Genomic DNA, 19,892 nt, shown 5'->3' with positions numbered 1-19,892 from the left:
GTACTCCCTCCCCTTCTATGCATATGGCTAAATTCTTTTGGCTCACCGATTAAGGAGAGCCCAGTGATTGCAAATCTTTCCAAACATACCCGAAATAAATCCTGAGATTTGTTTCTTAATTAGCTCTCTCACCGTGAACTGCTTCCCTTGTTTCTCTGAAATTCTGAAAAATTATTTCCACCCTATGTATAGGAATGGAGAGAGTATATGATAGAAGAACCTGATGTGCACAAGGCACCAGCCCATGTAACGGGGTATGGGTGGATGGCTGAGGTGAATGCCCTGCTCAGCGGCGGCCGATGCTACCACGACGACGGTTGCGGGCGCCAATTTCTCCATGGAGGCGTGTTAATAGCGTTCACTATGCCTTCCTCTCCTCGGATGCGGGAATCCCTGGGTCTGGTCCACCGGATCGGTGGTGGCACTATAGTGTCGTTGTATTTTAGAACAAGTGGTCTAGGATGGGCGCAGCTTGGTCAACGTCTTCCATGAGTCCGTTAGAATCCGACCTTCTACTCGCCGACCTGTAGTCACAAAAAAAGGGAGGTATGTTGGCCCAGGTTGCCTTGGAGTCGAGGTCAAGTTGCGATGGTGCCTTCCTTGGTTCATGACGCAATCCTAAAATCATGTGCTTCATTTTCGTCACAATTATGTGGTAGGATGTTGGGCAAGGTGAGTTGTTTATCATCGACCTTGTAGAGTGTGCGTTGTTTGCCGCTTGAAGATGTATCATGCCGGATACGTGAAATTGTAGTCTTTTTATCAGTGTACCGGCCATCTAGGCCTTTCTTCTATATGATTAGTACATCTTTAATGGTGCATTCTTAAAAATGTATCAACAAGATGCTAGTTTGAGAGATCATGCTGGCTTTTATTTGACAAAGTTCTCATTTAAATAATGTTGTCCTCCAATGAACTTTGACACTGCTACAGATTGTACCTAATTAAGCTTACCATGGCCTCTACGCTTAATTAGGTACAATTAAATAAACAAATAACAAAAGTCTCAATATATGTGCACAAATACATATCTCAGCATACAAAAACCACATTCTTATTTCTGGTCTCTTCCTCAAATCTGTAGACAACAGCAATATATACAGACAGCTCTACAGCTACATATTGTTTCCTGGGCATTAGCCACTGTATATTACATACGATTTTCTTGCCTTCTATGCATGTTCTGTGAAGTATGGATACACAAAAGTATTTCTCACAAGCCACCGCATCAAACCATTGGTGGTACCAAACACACTGGAAGTGAGCGATGCTGTCATCAAACCTGCTCAACAGTTGAAATGTACTAAGATTTCAGTTCAGCAATAAATGTAAGTAACTTATCAGAAACTATGCTATACTTCCCTAAGTTACTCCCTTCGGGCCAAATTACCTGGCCAGGTAATTTGGGCCGGAGGGGGTACTTCAATTGTCTATTTTGCAACAACTATTTTACAAGGTGCATGCAAGTAGCAATTTTAGAAAATGTTGTGCCATACCAAGATCTTGGCGTCAAACTACTATCTTCTTGATACATTATTGCCAATGAATAAACATAGGGCTTTCCCAAACATCCTAGCACTTTACACACATCAAACATAGATTGTTGATGACGGTAGCTTTTATTAATCTTATGATCGCATCAAGCCGACACAAGTGCACAAGAGTTTAACCTCCGGCTTCTGCATGCACATCATAATAGATTATGAAAAGTTGCACAGGGATACCCGATGACACTAGTTTTGGAAAGGAAAAAAACTAGTCCATACATATTTTTTCTTGGGTAAACTAATTCTTAGATTTCTGCAAGTTAAGACGAGGACACGTTCTAAAATTGCAGCTTTAGTTAGTTAATGAATTCCTTAAGCTTCCCACACAGAAATGATTATAGCGATTTAGTTGACACATTAAAGGAAAACTAAAATATCAAATGTACTGACAGGATGACAAGAAGTGACAATACAGGGTCTGTAGTCTTTAATTACCAGCTAAAATATCCTGGCTATGGTAAGTTCATACCGGGTCACTCCTGGTTCTTGAATGGGTCACTAGAACTCACCTCATTCTTTGCAAACTGTCACAAATATAATGGTCAGATTCAGCACCAAGAAGCAGAAAATATATCAGGCATAGGAACAAACCGTTGTTGATCTTATTGTCGCCATTGTAACGGGTTGACTCGATGGCAAGATGAAGTTGCTCCAAAATAGATGGTCGGAGGAAGGATCAGCAGAGTTCCATGTACTTCTCATTGTTGTAGGCATAGCAGGGGCCAATGTGTATGGTGCTCTTTGTACTAGCAACCCATTCATGTTGATGCCAACTGCAGATGTATCATGTCCTGTAACAGGTAATGGTGCAACAATCTTTGCTTCATCTATTTCTTTGCTAAATGTACATTCTTCAGATAATTTTGTAGACTTCTCCAAGAAGCTTTTGAAAGCAACAGACTGTGATAAGATACTGCACGCAGATAGCCCAGGGGAAGGGGGATTTGAATGAGAACTGGGGCCAAGAGAAGGCAGCTTATAGGGCTCAGTAAGTTGCATTGAACTTTCAATAGCTCTGATTTCATCAGCCACCTCTTCTGCTTTTGATGTATCTGACTGCCGTGCCTTTCTGGGTACCCACCACCTAATGTAATTCGTTAGATCAATTTTCCTCTCTAAGGCAAGGCTTCCAACAAATTTTCCATCCAGTGCAATGTCCTTTCCTGTAATTCGAATAAGAAAAAAACATGTTAAAAGGTATCATATCTTTTTTTCTTTTGTAGTTTGTTAACTTAAAAGAACTGTATAGCAGTATGCATAGACGCACCACAACTGAGGTTCAGGTAGTCATTGCCAAGTAGCTGTCCCAGAGAACCATCCCATCTGGAATTATGGAGCTGCCTGCATGGCAAGGTACACTAGCATAAAGCTTAAATAATGCACATGCAGCGTTGCAGTGGACAGATTTGTTTCATGAAACCGAATGCAAAATTGGAATACTTTTTGTTGCAATATTTTATAATTACAACCTGTATATTGATGTGGCATGCATCCGCCAAAACTTTTAATTATATGTCACATACAGTTTTAAGTTGAAAAGGTTAGCCTTTAATGCTGACATCTGCCCAAAATTAACTTATATGTCACATACAAATGTCTGCCCGTATATGGACTGGCCCCATGTTGGCAATGATAAACCCGGCAAATATACAGTATGAAAAAATTAGATACTTGATGTATTACCATAAGGCCCAAAGGTCATACTACTGTATGATTGAGCAATTGGTTTTGTGCAGCTGATGGGTGTTTGAAAGCAATTCATGTCTGGCACGCATTGCAGATATGTTTGCAGCCTTAGCTGAATTACACTGTTTATTCCCAAACTAAGAGCATTTTTTGTCTCAAGGGGTTACCGAAGTCTAACTACGAGCAACCCATAAGGAAGCTAAGCTATATTCATTTCTTTGATTAAATTTTTAAGAAAATTGATATGCTGTCACAGTGAAGAACTAACTTGGATACAGAAGCTAACCAATATTTCTTTGTTTATTTTAGTTTTGTTGTGCTGTTAGAAAAACAGAAAACAGAGCAGAAGGTTATTAACTAACTAGTATGCTAGATTGTAGCTCAATTTCGCAAACCATTAAGTTGGTGTTGCCGTAGTGCCTTTTTGGCACTAATCAGATTAAGAAAACCATAGACAGTTTAGACAACATGGGAATAGATGATTTGGATGTGGAAGACCTTTCACAGGGATGCATCACCAGGGTAAACACTTAGTAGAAAACCAACACAGAAGTAGTTTTCATGCCAGAGGAAATATTTCCCCAATGTACCTGGGAAGTCCACGATATTTTGGTAATCCTCTAGAGAAGGCACTGCTCTTTCTGCAAGGCATGCATCTTCCAATCACTGATTAAGAAAATAAAGTAATGTGCATGCATTATAAATGCACAAATATACCTTCGAAGAGATACAAGATAGTCTTCCTTGGAGATCATCTGCATCTCTTCAAGATCTCTTGTATAATCGGAGACCTAAATAGGAAAGTGCATAACTAACATAAGTCTGGCAAAAATATAAAATCATAACGTACTTTGACAATCCATGTGGAATTTAATTACATATTGTGAAAATTAACATGGAATCAAAAACATTAAGGAAATCATATGTTTGTTTTGTCAATACTATGCAAGACATCGGTGTATATGTTTTAAAATTTTCTTGCTTGGAGTGTATGTTTTAAGTTACTCCTAAAACGTAACATAACCAAACCAGATAAGAGAATTATAAGCGTACATGCGAAACTGAGCTGGGCCATCCTATATATTTTATTATATCCTAATATATATTGTGCTTTATGAAAAGCAAGCTCTAGACAGCATACACTATATCTGTAAAAAGGTAACCCTGCCAAACCAGATGAGAGACTGTAGGCTTAAATTGAAGTGGGATATCATCTATCCAAAATCTTTTATATGTGATGTTGCTTGATACCCGGTTCAAGATTTTTTCTATCGTCAAGGACTACAAGAAGTTCATCGCTCACTATTTGTAACAAATAGGTTGACCATCACCGAAAAGTGTCTGTTTCACCATGAGACACTTACTGAATTAAATGAATAGTTCTTTACCACTAAACTATGATCTTATATAATTAAAAGGGCAACTATATACCTAAATATTTGAAGTGGAGTAATTTAATAAAGACTAAAAAAGCAGTAAATTCTAAGCAGCAAATAAATATAAATGGCACTAACACAAAATGACACACATTTCAATGTGCATTCGAGAAAAATGCAAATAAATTACTCACAGGAAAATTTATCTGTGTTCCAGCTCCCCAATATTTCAATGCAGCTAGGTCATAGGCCCTTGCCGCAGCCTCTTCATCGTCATATGCACCTGCGTTGCATATAAAATGGATGGGCATTAGAAACATCATATGAAGTTAACGGTTGTGCATTTTAATTTTAACATCAATTGTGCCCCATACCTAAATATACTGCAAGATTGGTGTGTGGAGCAGTTTCCCATGCAAAAGAAACAATGCCATCAAATTAGATTAAAGGAAACTAAAGAAAAAAAACAATTAAAAAGTAAATCATGCATATATAGTTAACTTAAGCACATGACAACAGGAAATATGAAAGAATTCAAGTGCATGAAAAAAAGAAACTGATATTTCTTTAGAACAAGTGCATGCAGTGGTTAGACTCAAGCAAGGGTAGAAGAGCATGTTTCACTGTAAAGTTATCTAACCAATACTCCCTCGTTTTAGTTCAAATTTGAAATACAATCACGACAAGAATTAAGGAACGGAGAGAGTAACAATTTAATTACTACATGCATTCCATATTTAATTGTCAGAAGATGAGTTATTGAGGATTAGAGAACTTAAGCCAAATGACCTATGCAATAAAAGGAAGCTAATATGGACATGATTTCCTACAAACCTATGTCAATTTGTTCAAAAATTTCGGCAACTTTACTAACGCTTTGACTCTTCAATAGAGATGGCAACAATGTCGATGGATTTGGGTATCCACATATACCTAGCCTGTTGGACATGCGTTTGGAGGGCATTTGTCTATGGATATTCGCGGGTGTGTACCCGTTAAGTCAAGGGTTGGGATTGGGGTACAAAATAGGCTCCATGGATACCCATATGACAGGTGGGACCCACATGGAAGAGACTCATAAAATCCCCAAGCCCTAACACCCCAGTCCCAAAGCCCAAACCTAAGGTTAGCCTTAACGTAATCTGCGAAAGGTGGTTCAAAATGGCTTTATCGCTAAGACATTATATGAATGAGTGCAGTTGTTTTTTGAAATGCTCCACGGATAAGCTGGATATCGAGTGGTATGGCTGTGGGCAGAATTTCACCCCTTGGATATCTTTGCGGGCGGGCAGCTGGATATGGGCATAGACCTGGACCTGGAAGAGTTCCTCCAGACTTGACGGGATAGTTGCATACCTTGTTTCCCCTTTTTGTTCTGATTCTGATTCCATGTGCTTTTGTCCCAAAGGTGAGCCTCATACCGCCCTGTCCATCTATGCCTATTGACGCAACAATAGAATCAGTAATGAATTGAACGGATACATGTACAATAATACGGAACATTAAAAGGGGATAATATCTGTGCATAACAAGTTTAAGATATGTCTATCAGAGGAAGACAAGAATGGTATCAGGGGTAGAAGTAGAGTATAGTGCTCTTAGATCAGATTCACAAATTTTTCGCAGAGGAAAAAAAGGACGATTAAATTGATGAGGTCGAAATAAGAAATTGTGCAAAGGGAATCATGAAGTGCTAAGGATGGTAAGCATATATAGCGGATTCATGTAACAGGTGTTTGTATACACAAGTAGAGGTGGCCAAGCATTCGTAACCGGATGCAGTAATAATGCTTGTCGTGGAGATTTCTGTTTGACCATGAGCAAAAGCTGTTGAGCGATTGAGCGGAGCATGGCTTGAAGTAAGTCCATGAATCAATGTACTACAGATTTCGTACTTGTTGTTTTTAAACCAGAGACGGACCCTGGCCGCAGCGTGCAGATACTCTCCTGCCTAACAGCAGTCAATCAACGGTCCTCCGCTAGCATTCGTCGTGCGCCAGCTCTACTCAGACTCAGAGTCAGATCCCCTAGACTAGCACTAGCCACGCCTCTGCGTAACAGTCCGCTCCGGAGTCCGGACGCATATATACGAGAGCTCGCTCGCGGGCCAGCGTTCGTGAAGCTCCAACCGCGCGCGGTCGCCGAAAAGGGGGACCGAAAGCAAGTAGGCGCGAGCCGCGGGACGTACCGGGTGACCCCGCGGTAGATGGAGCTGCGCTTCCCGGCGGCGCAGGGCGTCATGCGGCTGATGCGCTCCTTGGCGGTGCAGGCGCGGTCCTTCCGCGGCGCCAAGGGCCTCCTGGGCGGCGCCGCCACCGCCGCAGCCGCCGCCTGGTCCGCCACCGCGGCGGCGCGGAACACCGGCGAGCCATCGCTTGCCCCCGCCTCCAGCTTGTGCTCGGCCCCCGCGGGGCCGGAGGAGGCCATGGCGCCGGCTGGGGAAGCGCTCGCTTGGGGTCGCAGTCGTACTCAGTACAGGGAACGGGGTGACCGTTTGGGGGCGGCCGTGGTGGAGGCGGAGGTGGGATTTCAAATGGAGTGGAGAAGTGGAGATCGCGTGGGGTGGTGGGGGAGGCGGAGAAGAGGCGGACAGAGACGCGTGGAGCCCAGTGGGCCGGCACATGGGGAGCAGGGCGTCAGCGGCAGGGGTATCCGAGGATGCGCGATTGATGGCGGCCCGGAAAGGGACAGCAGCTGCGCCACGGCGGATGGATACGGCGCCGTCCGGCCCGTCGTCGGTTCCGCCATCGGTTTGCACAAAAACAAAGCGTCCATCCGTAGATAAACAGAGAGCAAAACAGGGCAGAATCGAGATGCTCTCCTCCCCCTATCGATGTCGACAGAGCGGGATTTCCTCGACGAAAAAACAAGAGAAAGAGGATGGATTGCAGACCGTTGGCCATCACGTATCCCACCCACGTCAGTCTGATACTGTACGTAGCAGAGCAGTGAATGAGGATCGATCGACTTGGTTCACGGGGGAACTGTGCGACATTGAAGGCAGGTGTACTGCGTATATTCTCTACCTAGCTAGCTAGCTCCGTGTTAATGTTGCACCCAATTCACATCACGTAGGCCGTTAGGTTAAGGTGATGTCCTCAGTCACATCGATCGCCACGGGCGAATCGAAGATGCAGCCAAAACGATAGATCCAGAGTGGGAAAAGAAGTTTAAGGTAGAGTACAATAATCTCATCCACAATTGTTTTTACTCAGTTAAAAAGTTCTCAACATGCTACTGAGACATGAACCTGAACCAAACCAAAAGGAAAATTATACACTTATTGTGGTATGATCTTACTTGCATCAAGGACAATAATAGTATAACTAACTAACTGTTGTGTGCTCATCCGTCCGCAAATAAGTGCACATTTTCTTTTTTGGAAATTAAATATTTTAAAATTTGAACAAATTTTTACATAAAATTATCAAAAATATGTGACATTAAATTATTATATTATCGAACTACATGAGGTTAAGATGAATCTAGTGATATTAATTTAGTTTCATAAAAGTACGGCTTCTTTTTTTGAAGGAGTTGGTCAAAGTTAATGACGTTTCACGTAAGACATGTCCAAACATACAACTATTTGAAGTTGAGGGTATAACTTAGTGTATAAGGAGGAGTTACCCATGAAGCTTGCTCCAGATAAACATGTGGTGGAGGTTACTTCGCCTGTATTTAATGTGAGTTGTTGAATATTTCATACCACTAAGTTACATGTAAGTTACAAATTTAGGAACCTCTACTTTTTCTTGTCTTTTTATACAGGTCACAAATATACATATTTCAGTTTCAATCTTTGTACACGCGTACCTACATCCATTACCTTCGTGCAAATAATTTTTTGAAATTTTCGAGTTCTAGACAAAAAACTTTTATACCCGGCGGAAATAATATGTATTTAATTCCAGACCCGCTTTCCATAGCATGCAAACCAACCACCACCACATGCTTAACGGGAGCAGGCAAACCCGGGCGTGAATCTTTCGTGTTTCTATAAATAGGTATTATTCTTTTAATACATGAGAGCATGTTTAATAGGTTCAACTGTTAGCTATAAGTCATTATCTTATCATCTACAACAAGCTTACAGCCGAATGAAGGATGTTAAAGGTGGTCAATGCATAGTGATGTGGAACAAGGTTGCCTCACCTAAGGAGAACGGGTGGGGTTGGGACACCCAATTTGAGGTTGCTCAACAAAGCTCTACGCTATCATTGGGTGCGGTTGCAGCACATGGATAATGCCAAACCCTAGTCGGTCTTGAACTTACAGATCCCCAAGCAGTGATGACCATCTTCAAGGAAGCAACGATGACACACAACTAGGTAATGGAGACTCGGCCCTCTTTTGGATTGATGGGTGGTTGCAAGGCCACCACGTTGGGGAGTTTGTGCCAAACCTCCTCGCAGTTGTCCCAAAGCGCAAGGTGCGAGCAAGACCGTCGGAGAGGGGCTCGCTGGGGCGCGGTTCATTGTGGATCGGACCTCAATGCCGAGGCACTGCACCAATTCTTCCTTGTGTGGGAGATAGTCTCCATGGTTCAACTACACCCGACAAGAGAGGATACTATAATTTGGCGATGGAAGAATGATGTGCGCTACTCTTCGCGCTCGGCGTACAAAGGTCTTCTTCGTTGCGACCACTGAGGAGGAAGGCGTGGATCAAGTTTGGAAATCACGCGCCCATAGAGTTGTCGGCTCTTTGCTTGGCTTGCGTCAGGGAATTGACGATGGACTACGCATAGGCTGCAGAAGGGAGGACTAGCTCACCCAGCCTCTTGTCCAATCTGTGAGCAACAGCCAGAGACTGCAACAATTGCTTTTGTGCTGCATGGTGGCTTGTGAGGTTTGGGCATGGATTGTGGCTCGTTGGGGCAAGCCGGAGTGAGCGCCCGAGGCGGACACCCCTCAGGCATTGATGGGTGGGCAAGTCGGCGTTGAAGAAGGGGAGACAATGTCTTTGGATGGCAATCACTCTCGTTTTTTGGTATCTATGGAAGCATTGGAACAACGTGGTCTTCAATGCGGAGAAGTTGGACGTACGGACGGTATATCAGATGATCCGTTCAGAATTCGAGGTTTGGAAGAAGTCGGGTATGGGAGGGGGGGGGTGTTTGGCTTTCATCATTTGATCCCACACTGGTTGTTAGATGGAGATTAGGCTCAGGACCGAAGAGCTGTCATCTGCTGTTGGCAGCTAATAAGCCGCATGTATAATAGTTAGCTATAAAATATACCATTATCGATACATGACTCCTAATCTCATAAAGTGGCTAGGACCACATCATGCAGCTGCCTCCTAAATAAGAGCTCACTCTCCTCTCTTTTTTTTTCTCTCCTCCACATAAAAAATATTACTATAAGGTCCTTATTCTACTTCACACATATTACGTTCACAAAGTGTCTTGGAGCATTTGCAAGCGCTAGCTCTTAATCTAGCACCCCGCTTCTCTTTTTTCATCTTCTCTCTTCCAATTTAGCAAAAGAAAAAAATTAATTCTTTGTATAGCCTACTTACATCACTAACCGTACTTGCTGTTATGGATTGATTTAAAAAAAAAATATAGGTGCGTACCTTAACGCAAGATCGGAAGCATGGAGATGTGTGCGCATGTGCTGATGTGCATCTACCAGAAACATCACAAAACACACAGATACGCTCGAGTCAACCTAGGCGAACAGAAAGGCACGTGAACGTCTGTGCTCGATACTACATGGAGCTCCATGAGTACATCCCAACGGTTATTATACGGTCAATCGAATCGAGTACAATATCACGTACGAATTGAAAAACAAAGGGTTATTTTTCTCAACTTAATGAGGAATGGGTGGATGGAGAAAAGGCTACATATAACAAATAAATACCTACGGCAAAAATCTCTACCACAAATACAGGTTAAACCAACTGATTTTTTTTTTCTTTTGGAAGGAACTAATGGATGTGGAACAAAAAGAATTCATCACGGCCTCATTTGTCCTAGGAGATGGCGCGAGCCCTTTATTTTGAGAAGATTCTTGGCGGCCAGGTGCAACACCTCTTTTGACCCAATGATCATCTCTATAACATTGTGCGACATAAAAATATTACTATTGATAATGTTAGTACTCCCTCCGTCTCACGAAAGTTATCCAAAATTTATCTAAATTTGAATATATCTAGAAACTATATAGCAATTAGATACATTTAATTTTTAACAAATCTCAGATAAGTTTCATGAGACGGAGGAAGTAATATGTTTGAAAGTTGGCTTAATGATTGATAAGTTAAAGCTCAAATTTACGCGGGAGTTTGTGCCCTAATTTGGGCCTTTTGGAATTTCCGGAAGGATGTTTGTTTCTAACAAAAACAGTGTCCCAAATTATTCGCAGGTTTATGTGGTCTTATCTCAACATTTGGATGATGATGGTCATCCGAGCTATCACATTAAAATACATAATGCATAGGAACTTTTTGTACGCTCTTTTCACCAGATGAGTCATGTGGCAAGATTGAGTGATCCATTTCAAATATATGCACTGAAATTGAAACTATGCAATAAAGAGCTCTTGCAGGTTATTCATATGCTATCCACTGGATTCAGTTATGGGGTTTCCTTCCCCCGGAGAAGCGAAATGCATGGTTTTTAGGTACAACCATCTTCTGATGGTTGCACAAGATATTTTTTACCGGGCTACCTGGCAGCCTAGTAGAAGATTCCATGATGGCTAGGCGTTTTTTGTTCTATGTCGATGGTTGATGGCTAGGTGCTTTTAATCTTTTTCTATCAACGACCAATAGTTGTATCGATCCTCGATGATCTTTTGAGTTGTAATCTTTGAATCATATACTTTTTTGTTTTAATAAAAGACTGTGTGCTTCTATTTATAAAGAGGCTAGGTATCTCCATTTCTAAAAAAATTGCAATGAAGAGCTCGGCCGGGGCGCTGTTCCCCTTTTTCAGAACAAAAACAAATGATCAAACGGTCAACACGAACATGTAAACGTATATCACGATGCAGATGATGCGACTTACGTACGTGGGCACGCTTAAGATACCAAGACAAGACGACGGAGAGAGACTACTGCTTCGGCGGCGACGGTGGCGTGGCGGTCGGCGGCGGCGGCGATCCCTGCGTCGGCGCGACACGCTGGTCGCCATCTTCCGGCAGGCGCGCGAGGACGGCCTGCAGCAGGCGGTTGGTCTGCTCCTGCCCCGCCTCCTGCCTGGCCGCGTTCTCCTTCAAGCTCCGGATGGTCTGCTCGTGCTTCTTCTCCACCCTGGCCGCGTTCAGCTCCTGCATCCGGACGGTCTCCTCCAGCTTCCGGATGGTCTCCTCCTGCATCCGGCCGTTCTCCCTGATGGACTCCTGCAGCCGCAACTTCTGGCGCGTGTCGGCGGTGCCCTTGGGCAGCAGGCCCACGACGTGCTTCGCCACGGCCGGCGGCAGCGCCGACTCCACCACCTTCTCCATCTCCCACACGCTGCTCTTCTTCCACCCCCACCAGAACCCCACCGGCAAGCCCATCACGAACCACTTCGCCCTCAGCAGCGCCATCTCGATCGATCCACCGATCGGTTTTCTCCGGCCGGCGCGGTAAGGTCGAAATTTTTTCCTCTCCGATCTACAGACCCTGGCAAAGAAAACGCTGGAGGGAGATATATAGGGCAATAATTGTATATGATTATGATCAGATGTTTGCTAGGGTTAGTTGCGAGCGCACGCACGTATGTGTGGTTTTTTTTTTTTTTTTTTTGCGAAGTACATAGGTTTGCCTTGTGTTCCAAGAGACCAAGATCTACCGCTGGAGTTCGATTTTTCGGGCCGGTTGAACTCGGGCGCCGATGGGAACGGAGAGGGCCACATTTTCTTAGCACATCGTGTGATTCTTTGGGATAAGTCATGTTAGTTGCCAACATAGCAGATTATCGGTTGCACCGGTCGAATGACATTACGTATCACGGAAAAATGTCCGTTGATGTTGGTTTTGTTTCCTCAAAAATGTTGTGTAATGCTATGAAGACAGACGACTAGAGTTATTTCAAAAACAAAAATGGCAGACGACTAGAGCGCCACTATATATATATATATATATATATAGTGTGTTGAACATGTAACTCCAGTGCGTTCGTGTGGGCATATACTTTGTCATGTTACATGTTCGTTGGTTTGATCTCGACCCTACAGCCGAACAAGCCTCGGGAATCGGGTGACTGGAGCAGATTGTGTGCGCTTTCATGGGTTAATGGCATGGCATGTAAGTACTCTTGTCACGCCGTTGGTTTGATCCTAATTAACCCTATGGCCCAATGAGGGTCAAGAACCGGGTGATTACAGCGGATTGGGTGCTATTTCATTGGCCAATATCCATCACGGTACAAACCCTGTCACAACGGTGCCGATGCAAACATGCTCGTTGTATTTTCAAAAAAAAAAAAAGTGTATCCCACATCTCTCGACGATGTTGAAGAGGTGTTGCATCCTTGAGACGTTAACGTTACCACGGTAATGCCGAACATGATTTGGTGGGAAACTACGTATCATGGTGATGACAACATTCTCATTGGCTCGGTGGCATACACCTTGTTGCCGTTGAGATTGGGAAAAACACGTTGTTGCCTTCTAAAAACTGCTTTTTGTTGCCATCGAGAAAATATTTTTGTTGCCTTTCAAAAAATGTTGGCCCCTAAGATTGGCCGGCCTCGCCCAATACATATGAAGCTTGGTGCTCGGACTTCTGCATCATGCATCTCCATGCTTTTGCTGTCTCATATGACATTCCCTATAAGGCTAGCCATAGTGCTAGTATCATAGCTAGTATCATATACATTGGTCTCACAAAAATGCTGATGTGGCAGCTAATTAAGGAGGAGAGAGGAGATTAGAGTAACATAGGTGAATACTGTATCATAGCGCATGTCACGAGAAAAATTAGTGTCAAACAAATCTTGTGCACACATTTGCATTGAGATTCCAAAACGTAATAAATATAGCATAACTATGATACTACTTCATGATACTAACCACTATAGAGATAGTACCATACACAAGTATCATATGCATGATACTACAACATGATACTTAGCACTATAGCCAACCTAAGACAGAAGTGTCATACATCCACATTTATTTTGGAGGAAGTAGATACGAGTCAAGAAAAGATGTCTTGTAATGTCACGCAGCAACGCGTGGAACCAGGAGCCACAATGTGTGGTGCCATGCAAACTCATATAGTAATATAAAGAATCCAGATGGACCATGTACAGGTTTGGCATCATGTGTTTATGTGCCACAAATTTTGGGAGAATAGAAAATAAGCAAAAGCACATGAACTCACGCAACATGAACAACCGGCAAATTATAGTCTGAAGCATATCGATTTCTAACAGGACAAAACGCACAAGGCACTAAAAAGAATCCAATCACTTGTTTCTTGGGAATTCGACAAATTGCCTATTTTCTGAGGCCATCTTTCCTTTTCAACTAAAGCAATCGAACTACTCCACCCGTAGTGTCTCCTATGAAGGCAGATGAGTCATGTTCCAGAGGCAGGAAGTGTTGTAACATCACGTGGTGACGAATCGACGTTGCTAATGATTTATGCATATTTCTGCTCTATCTTCGATTTATTGTATGCCTATAAACTTGGCATAGTCAACCCACCTGCAAAGGCAAAAGTTCAGCCAGTAAGTGACCTCATCAGAAATTCAGAATGGACATCAAAAAGCTACAGATTACTCACAGTAGAGATCCCAAGAACGTGTTCCCTGTTCGAACCGCAAAGCAGAGTGCACTCAATGCTAGTTTGTGGCGGTGGAGTAATGGCTCAAGCATTCGCTGTTCAACTACTCCAGCCAGAATCTGGTATCTGTTGTCAAAGAAGTTAGATCAGCTGGATGTATTATGTATTTTCACAATATTTTGCGAATGTACATATCCTGGTATGTCCTATGGGGCCTCTCTAATGTGCCAACTATGATCACTATTGAAGATAGCATAATCATAATAGAAGTTCAGCCCAGCTTCCAAGGAAATATTTTATCACTTCATGTGAACTTATAAATCACATTGTGGTAATAATTGAAATATTGCTTGTACCTGAGGTTGCTAGAAACTGCCATGTATACACCATAGGCAATACTAGTGGAAACGATTGGGATATTTTCGACTTCACCAGCATCATCCTTGCTAACAGTCTTTCTTGCCTTTATAATTGCATTGGTGACACCTGTGCCGATCTGAAAAGAAAATTTGACCATACATTTTAAGCTTTCTATGAAGATTTGCGTATGCATTGAGCAGCGAAATGGCAATGGCTAGTTTTTCCGATATGGCACCCGAAAACAAATTAGTATCATCAATTCACCATGCACCTTACTTTTAAAAATGTCATCTTAGCCTAATATAAAATCAGTGACACTCTAGAAGGCATGTTTGTTCTTTACTTAACAATTATCGGGCATATGGGATTGAATCTTCCAGGTTGCAATATACATTTGTAGTGCTAATACAAAGAGCAGGTTGTATACTGTGAAGCATCAAGGTTTTGAACCGAGCAACATAGCAATGCATGGCATAATGAATGGCTACACGAAAACGAGAAGTTAATCCAAACCTCTTCTACATGCTGATCTTGCATATTTTTGTACTCCCTCCGGTTCATATTAATTGATTCTAATATGGATGTATCTAGACATGTTTTAGATCAAGATACATCCATAGTGGAGTCAATTAATATGAATCGGAGGGAGTAGCTGTGGTAATGGTTATTCATATGCAGCAGAAAAAAATCAGAAGAAGAAAATTGTTCTCCTGATGCTACTTAAGATTAAATCAAAACAAATGCTGCTAGTGTTTGTCAAGAACATCGGAACTATAGCATGATAATCTTACCAGAGATGCACTAGTTCCCACTGCAAAAAGCTTTGCACCGTTCCTCTGAAAGAAGCCAAATTGTCAGTTTGTCAGAACATGCTTTTTAAAATTACTCAATAACAACTGTGAGTTATTGAAGTTTATGTTTACCATAATAGCTCCAAATCTCTGCAAAAATGTGTACGATGTTCCAGCCAAAGCAATCTGCAACAGAAGTTACATAAGTTCCATTTGACGTTTCAAAGAGGGGAAAACTATTTTCCCTCCCAGAAAAGTGAAGTTTTCATTTATACCGCTAGAAAAGGTAAAATAACAAAGTTTAAGAGTATATGACCACTTCGATAAAAAGTCAACACGATGTTACCTGGAATGCATTATCGGGGCAGTTGTGGAAGAACTTAGCAAGAGACCCAGCATTCATTGCTAGTGCTGGCTGCAGAGACACAGTTGGAGCAGGGAGCCAAACAAGCATGAAGTCTGCAACTATTGCCATGACCTGGAAAGTATCAAATTATTTCTCAAAAATCTCATAACAAGGAATCCACAAAATCATAAAAACAACACCATCCAACAAAGGGGATATCTAATTGTTTTATAATCAGCAGAGATCGAAGATTGGTACGCTTTGGATTTGCCATTAGAAAAGGAAATTTTAACACCAACCTTCAGCTGAAATGGCCCCTAATTTAAAGTGTTGGGACACTGTTTAAGCAAATGGGTAAATCAACTGGACAACAAGGAAGGGGTTCGCATGTTGGTAACGGACATGTCCCCATAAACATTAAGGATGAAAATTTCCTTGCACTGAGACAATTATTGTAATTCGATTTGGCGTGATCGTGGTGGAGCTTGTGGACTGAAAGATCAAAATCAACAGGTTACCATCATTCATGCATCCCAAACCGAGTAGTGTATTTTTCTGGAGAATAGATTAATCAGTTTAACTTAGATATATTTAGCCTTTGAAATTTGGGACTGCCTCTTTAAAGGTGAGCACGCAAGTGGTCAATAAGTTGCGAAGCTCAGCCACACCTGTATTTTGAACAACACTAATAAATTAGAACAGCAGAACTCCAGCGTTCGTATTTGCAAAAGGTATAAGAGAAACTTTCTAAAACATGGCAGGTGGAGATGGAACACAGATTAATTGTTGGGACTGGATCTATTATCTAAAATGCATGTTAGGATTCTTTGAAGGTCAGTCTGAGTTCACTATTCTAATAGAACGATAATTTTGTAACCATAACATGATAGATCCTCTAGCACACCTTTAACGGAGTCAGCAATCCATGTGCCGGAATAGTAGTTTACTCGTACTTCACTTTTTTCTCTCTTTCATGTATTGGTTTCTTATGTTTCTGTTGGGTTACATATCAGCCTACCCCAACTTGCTTGTTGCTTAAGGAACAGCAATGGTAGCCGAACTTTGCAAAGCAAGAGTAAATTGCATTTTTACCCCCTAGCACGATGCCAGTTGGTCATTTTACCAAGGTTTGTAAATCAATGTGTGTTTGCACAAAATACTGGTCTCCTACCGAAGTCCTTATTATGACCCGACCCTGCCCGCATGCTGACACCTAGGACATGATGTGGCATATTGCATCTCTTCTCTACCTCCTTCCCTTGTACTGCTTGGACCACGGGCACTAGGGCGGCAGTGACTATGGGTCGTCGTTGTCTTGGTTGTTTGCCTGTTTGCCTGTTTGGCTGTAATTGCCTATTCTTAGGCTTTTTTCTTTCTTTCTATCAATGCAGCAAGATGCAAGCTTTGTGTTTCCTTGGAAAAAAGTCATCAAAAATATAATGGTACCATCAGCTTGTTGAAGTATATGTGGATTGCCTAAACTTCTCCATCAGTTCAGACTTTTGGTTCTATTATTTGGTGCATGATGAAACTTAATACGGTATATATCAGAGCAGAGGTCTTGGGTTCAAGTCTTGGCTTTCGAGATTTTGATTTTAAAAAATTGACAGCCCTCTTTCTATCCATGTTTAAGCCTTATCGACCCACGTGCAGGAGGGAGCATTGAAGTATATCTAGATTGCCTACCCTAAATGAATTTCTATCAGATAATTGCAAGAGAAATTTGACTGCACATTTTCAAACATGTCATCTATTTTGGAATGAGATAGTGGTCCCTAGCATACGGAATCAAAGGCAATTTTTTGCTGGTTATAAAGGATATATCCAAAAGAAGAATGGAAACATACCACATCTGCAATCACAAAATCAAGCTCTTTGGTGAAGTTCTCCCTCCTCCGCTCATACTCTGCAGCAGTCTACCAGAAGTAAAGGGAATAATGTCAAATCAGGTGCAATGCAAATCAAATCACAGAATGCTATGGTTGCAAAGAAAGTGATATAAGACAGATCTGAGGCATACTACTGCAGAAAGAAAATGTGTTGATGTTCTAACAAAAATGTACCCGAGGGATATGCTGCATTAATATAGTTTCTCAATCCTCTGCTCTGAAGAGATGGGCAAATGTTCTCCACCCGATGTATTAACAACATATTTCTGGGGTACAGAGTTTCGATTCAATTGCCACTGGATATTTATTGGATAGGTACACAAAAGAATCAACTGACGGGGACTAGTGAAGAATATTGATCAGCAGCCTATATAACACGTAAGTAACTGAACAAGTGAACAGTGCAACTCATAGAAAGGTTTCTTTGTATTTCCAGCAAAGGCGTACTTTTAGACTGTAGAAAGGCTTCTTTATTCCATTCCTTTATGCAATAAACAGACACTTGCCTCTGTTTTATTGGCGGGAATGAAAAGCACTAAGGCTGTCCAATTAGGGCATGCCCAATGCATTGCCCTAGAGCTACTGCCTCACACCTTTAACTAGGTTTGGGTGGTCCAAAGTAGGTTCGGATGAGGAGGCAGGCTCCTCTTGAGGAAGTGGGATCTTAAGCCTTAAAAACATGCTTTTTGGAGAGAGAAAGAGATACATAGTGTCATATTAGTGGGGTCCTTTCTCTCTTTTTTCTGACTAAAGTTGTAGCTTCCATTGGAGATATAAAATTGATCATGTTGTTTCTAACAACTTTTTTACATGGAGCAGCTAGTTGTGTATGCTACCATTGCTCATGCCCTTAGATTATATTGATTACTTCCTATTGAGTGAACAAACAGCATCTGGTCACAGGAAATAAGTAATGGCTGTGTGCACCAAATCGATGTAGAGTCCAAAGGGTTTATCCTCTTTTTCGAAAAAAAAAAGAGTATTCCTGGCCTATTCGTCACCGAAGCGGTCATCCAGACGACAGCCTGAGCACCCCCAACAACCCAGAAGCGACGGCAAGAACGTCACTCAGAGTTGGGCACGCATCACCATCATACCGAAAAAAACTGACTCATAAAACAATCTGAGCCAGGAAAGCAGTGGGTATCTATGTGGACTCTAGACCAGAAAAACTAGACAGCAGCAAACCAAATCGTATCTGATGATCCGAATCACAAACCGCAGGAAAATGAATTAAATGCAAAAAATACGCTGTGAATTATGTGACGTAGTGGTAGTTACCTTGGTGAAGATTCCGACGCCGCACTCCATGGCGACCTTGGCGAGGAAGAGGTCGTCGGCGAGGAGGCGCTCCCTGAATCCGCCGAACTGGAGCAGCCAGCGGAAAAGGGGCGACTTCTCGAGATCGGCGAAGCGGCGCACGATCTCCCCGGGTAGGCGGCCGCCGTCCACGGCCGCGGCCATGTCGGCGGGGAGGCTCTCGAGCTTCCGCCCCAGCTGCGCCAGCACGAACAGCGCCTCCCTCCTGTTGACGGACGCGTCGTCGTCGCCGCCCTCGTCCTCGTCTCCGCCTCCGCCGCCGGAGGGGAGGTCGTCATCGCCCCCGCCGTTGCCGAAGTTGCTGCCGCCGCCCGAGGAGGCGAGCGGGAGGGGAGGGAGGAGGGGGCGGGTGAGGCGAAGGGCGGGGAGGTGGAGCGGGAGGGAGCGTTGGAAGGGGAGGTGGAGGAAGGGCTGCGGCTGGAGGCGGAGGTGGAGGTGGAGAGGGGAGGAGGCGCTGGGGGTGGAAGCGGAGAGGGAGTTTGGGGAGGAGAAGGCCATGGCGGCGGAAGCGGGCGGCGGTCGGGGTCGGAGCCGAGGCCGGCGGGCGATGCGCTTTCGGACAGCGGGCGTGGACCTCCCGGAGGAGAGGAGCAGGGAGTGTGGTTGGTGAAGGACAGTCGAGTCTGAGGAGTGGGCAGCGCCGCTTGTACCGGTGCGACGACGAGTCTACCAGGAGTCGCACTCATATAGGCGCGTAGCCAGACAAGAGCAAATGTATTATTTTCAAAACGTCGTAGAGTAGAGAATTTTCGTTTTTCCAGACAAGGAAAAAGAACAAGAAGAAAAATTGGGACTTTGCATTAGCACGTATATTTGGGTGGAAGGTAGGAGAGACACATGGCACTCATGTC

General features: G+C 43.1%; 2 protein-coding genes across 3 annotated transcripts; both read right to left on the bottom strand.

Annotated features, from left to right (window-relative positions):
- Positions 1-1,032: 1,032 nt before the first annotated feature.
- On the bottom strand, positions 1,033-6,910 carry LOC124707790 (AP2-like ethylene-responsive transcription factor SMOS1). 2 transcript variants are annotated; one of them, XM_047239483.1, is made up of 10 exons: positions 6,798-6,910; positions 5,966-6,048; positions 4,984-4,992; positions 4,804-4,892; positions 3,951-4,024; positions 3,824-3,874; positions 2,815-2,888; positions 2,139-2,710; positions 1,983-2,071; positions 1,033-1,282 (listed from the first exon to the last, which is right to left on the bottom strand). In XM_047239483.1, the coding sequence occupies exons 1-9, from the start codon at positions 6,848-6,850 to the stop codon at positions 2,021-2,023; spliced, it is 1,056 nt and encodes a 351-aa protein (XP_047095439.1). In that variant the 5' UTR covers positions 6,851-6,910; the 3' UTR covers positions 1,033-1,282; positions 1,983-2,020. The 2 variants fall into 2 exon arrangements, with proteins under 2 accessions (XP_047095439.1, XP_047095438.1); XM_047239482.1 differs by having other exon boundaries at positions 2,017-2,071; positions 6,798-6,903.
- Positions 6,911-13,936: 7,026 nt separating this feature from the next.
- Positions 13,937-19,689, bottom strand: LOC124707789 (protein RETICULATA-RELATED 4, chloroplastic-like). The gene is made up of 8 exons (XM_047239481.1): positions 19,003-19,689; positions 17,680-17,748; positions 15,833-15,964; positions 15,619-15,672; positions 15,487-15,531; positions 14,692-14,831; positions 14,336-14,461; positions 13,937-14,256 (listed from the first exon to the last, which is right to left on the bottom strand). The coding sequence occupies exons 1-8, from the start codon at positions 19,537-19,539 to the stop codon at positions 14,220-14,222; spliced, it is 1,140 nt and encodes a 379-aa protein (XP_047095437.1). The 5' UTR covers positions 19,540-19,689; the 3' UTR covers positions 13,937-14,219.
- Between the last annotated feature and the right edge of the window lie 203 nt (positions 19,690-19,892).

Source organism: Lolium rigidum, chromosome 4 (genome assembly GCF_022539505.1).
Source record: "Lolium rigidum isolate FL_2022 chromosome 4, APGP_CSIRO_Lrig_0.1, whole genome shotgun sequence".
Taxonomy (NCBI): Eukaryota; Viridiplantae; Streptophyta; class Magnoliopsida; order Poales; family Poaceae; genus Lolium; species Lolium rigidum.
Note: the sequence above shows the minus strand (reverse complement) of the source record. Positions and strands in the feature narration are given on the sequence as shown.

Bases quoted from the DNA above. Each gene is read 5' to 3' on its own strand.
- LOC124707790 (XM_047239483.1), bottom strand. From the start codon at position 6,850: ATGACGCCCTGCGCCGCCGGGAAGCGCAGCTCCATCTACCGCGGGGTC. The intron at 3,875-3,950 runs GTATATTTGTGC...CATGCCTTGCAG, and splicing joins TATCTTGTATCTCTTCGAAG to AAAGAGCAGTGCCTTCTCTA. The intron at 2,711-2,814 runs GTGCGTCTATGC...TTCGAATTACAG, and splicing joins CTACCTGAACCTCAGTTGTG to GAAAGGACATTGCACTGGAT.
- LOC124707789 (XM_047239481.1), bottom strand. From the start codon at position 19,539: ATGGCCTTCTCCTCCCCAAACTCCCTCTCCGCTTCCACCCCCAGCGCC. The intron at 17,749-19,002 runs GTAACTACCACT...TACTTCTGGTAG, and splicing joins GCGTCGGAATCTTCACCAAG to ACTGCTGCAGAGTATGAGCG. The intron at 15,673-15,832 runs GTAACATCGTGT...CTTCTGTTGCAG, and splicing joins GCCCCGATAATGCATTCCAG to ATTGCTTTGGCTGGAACATC.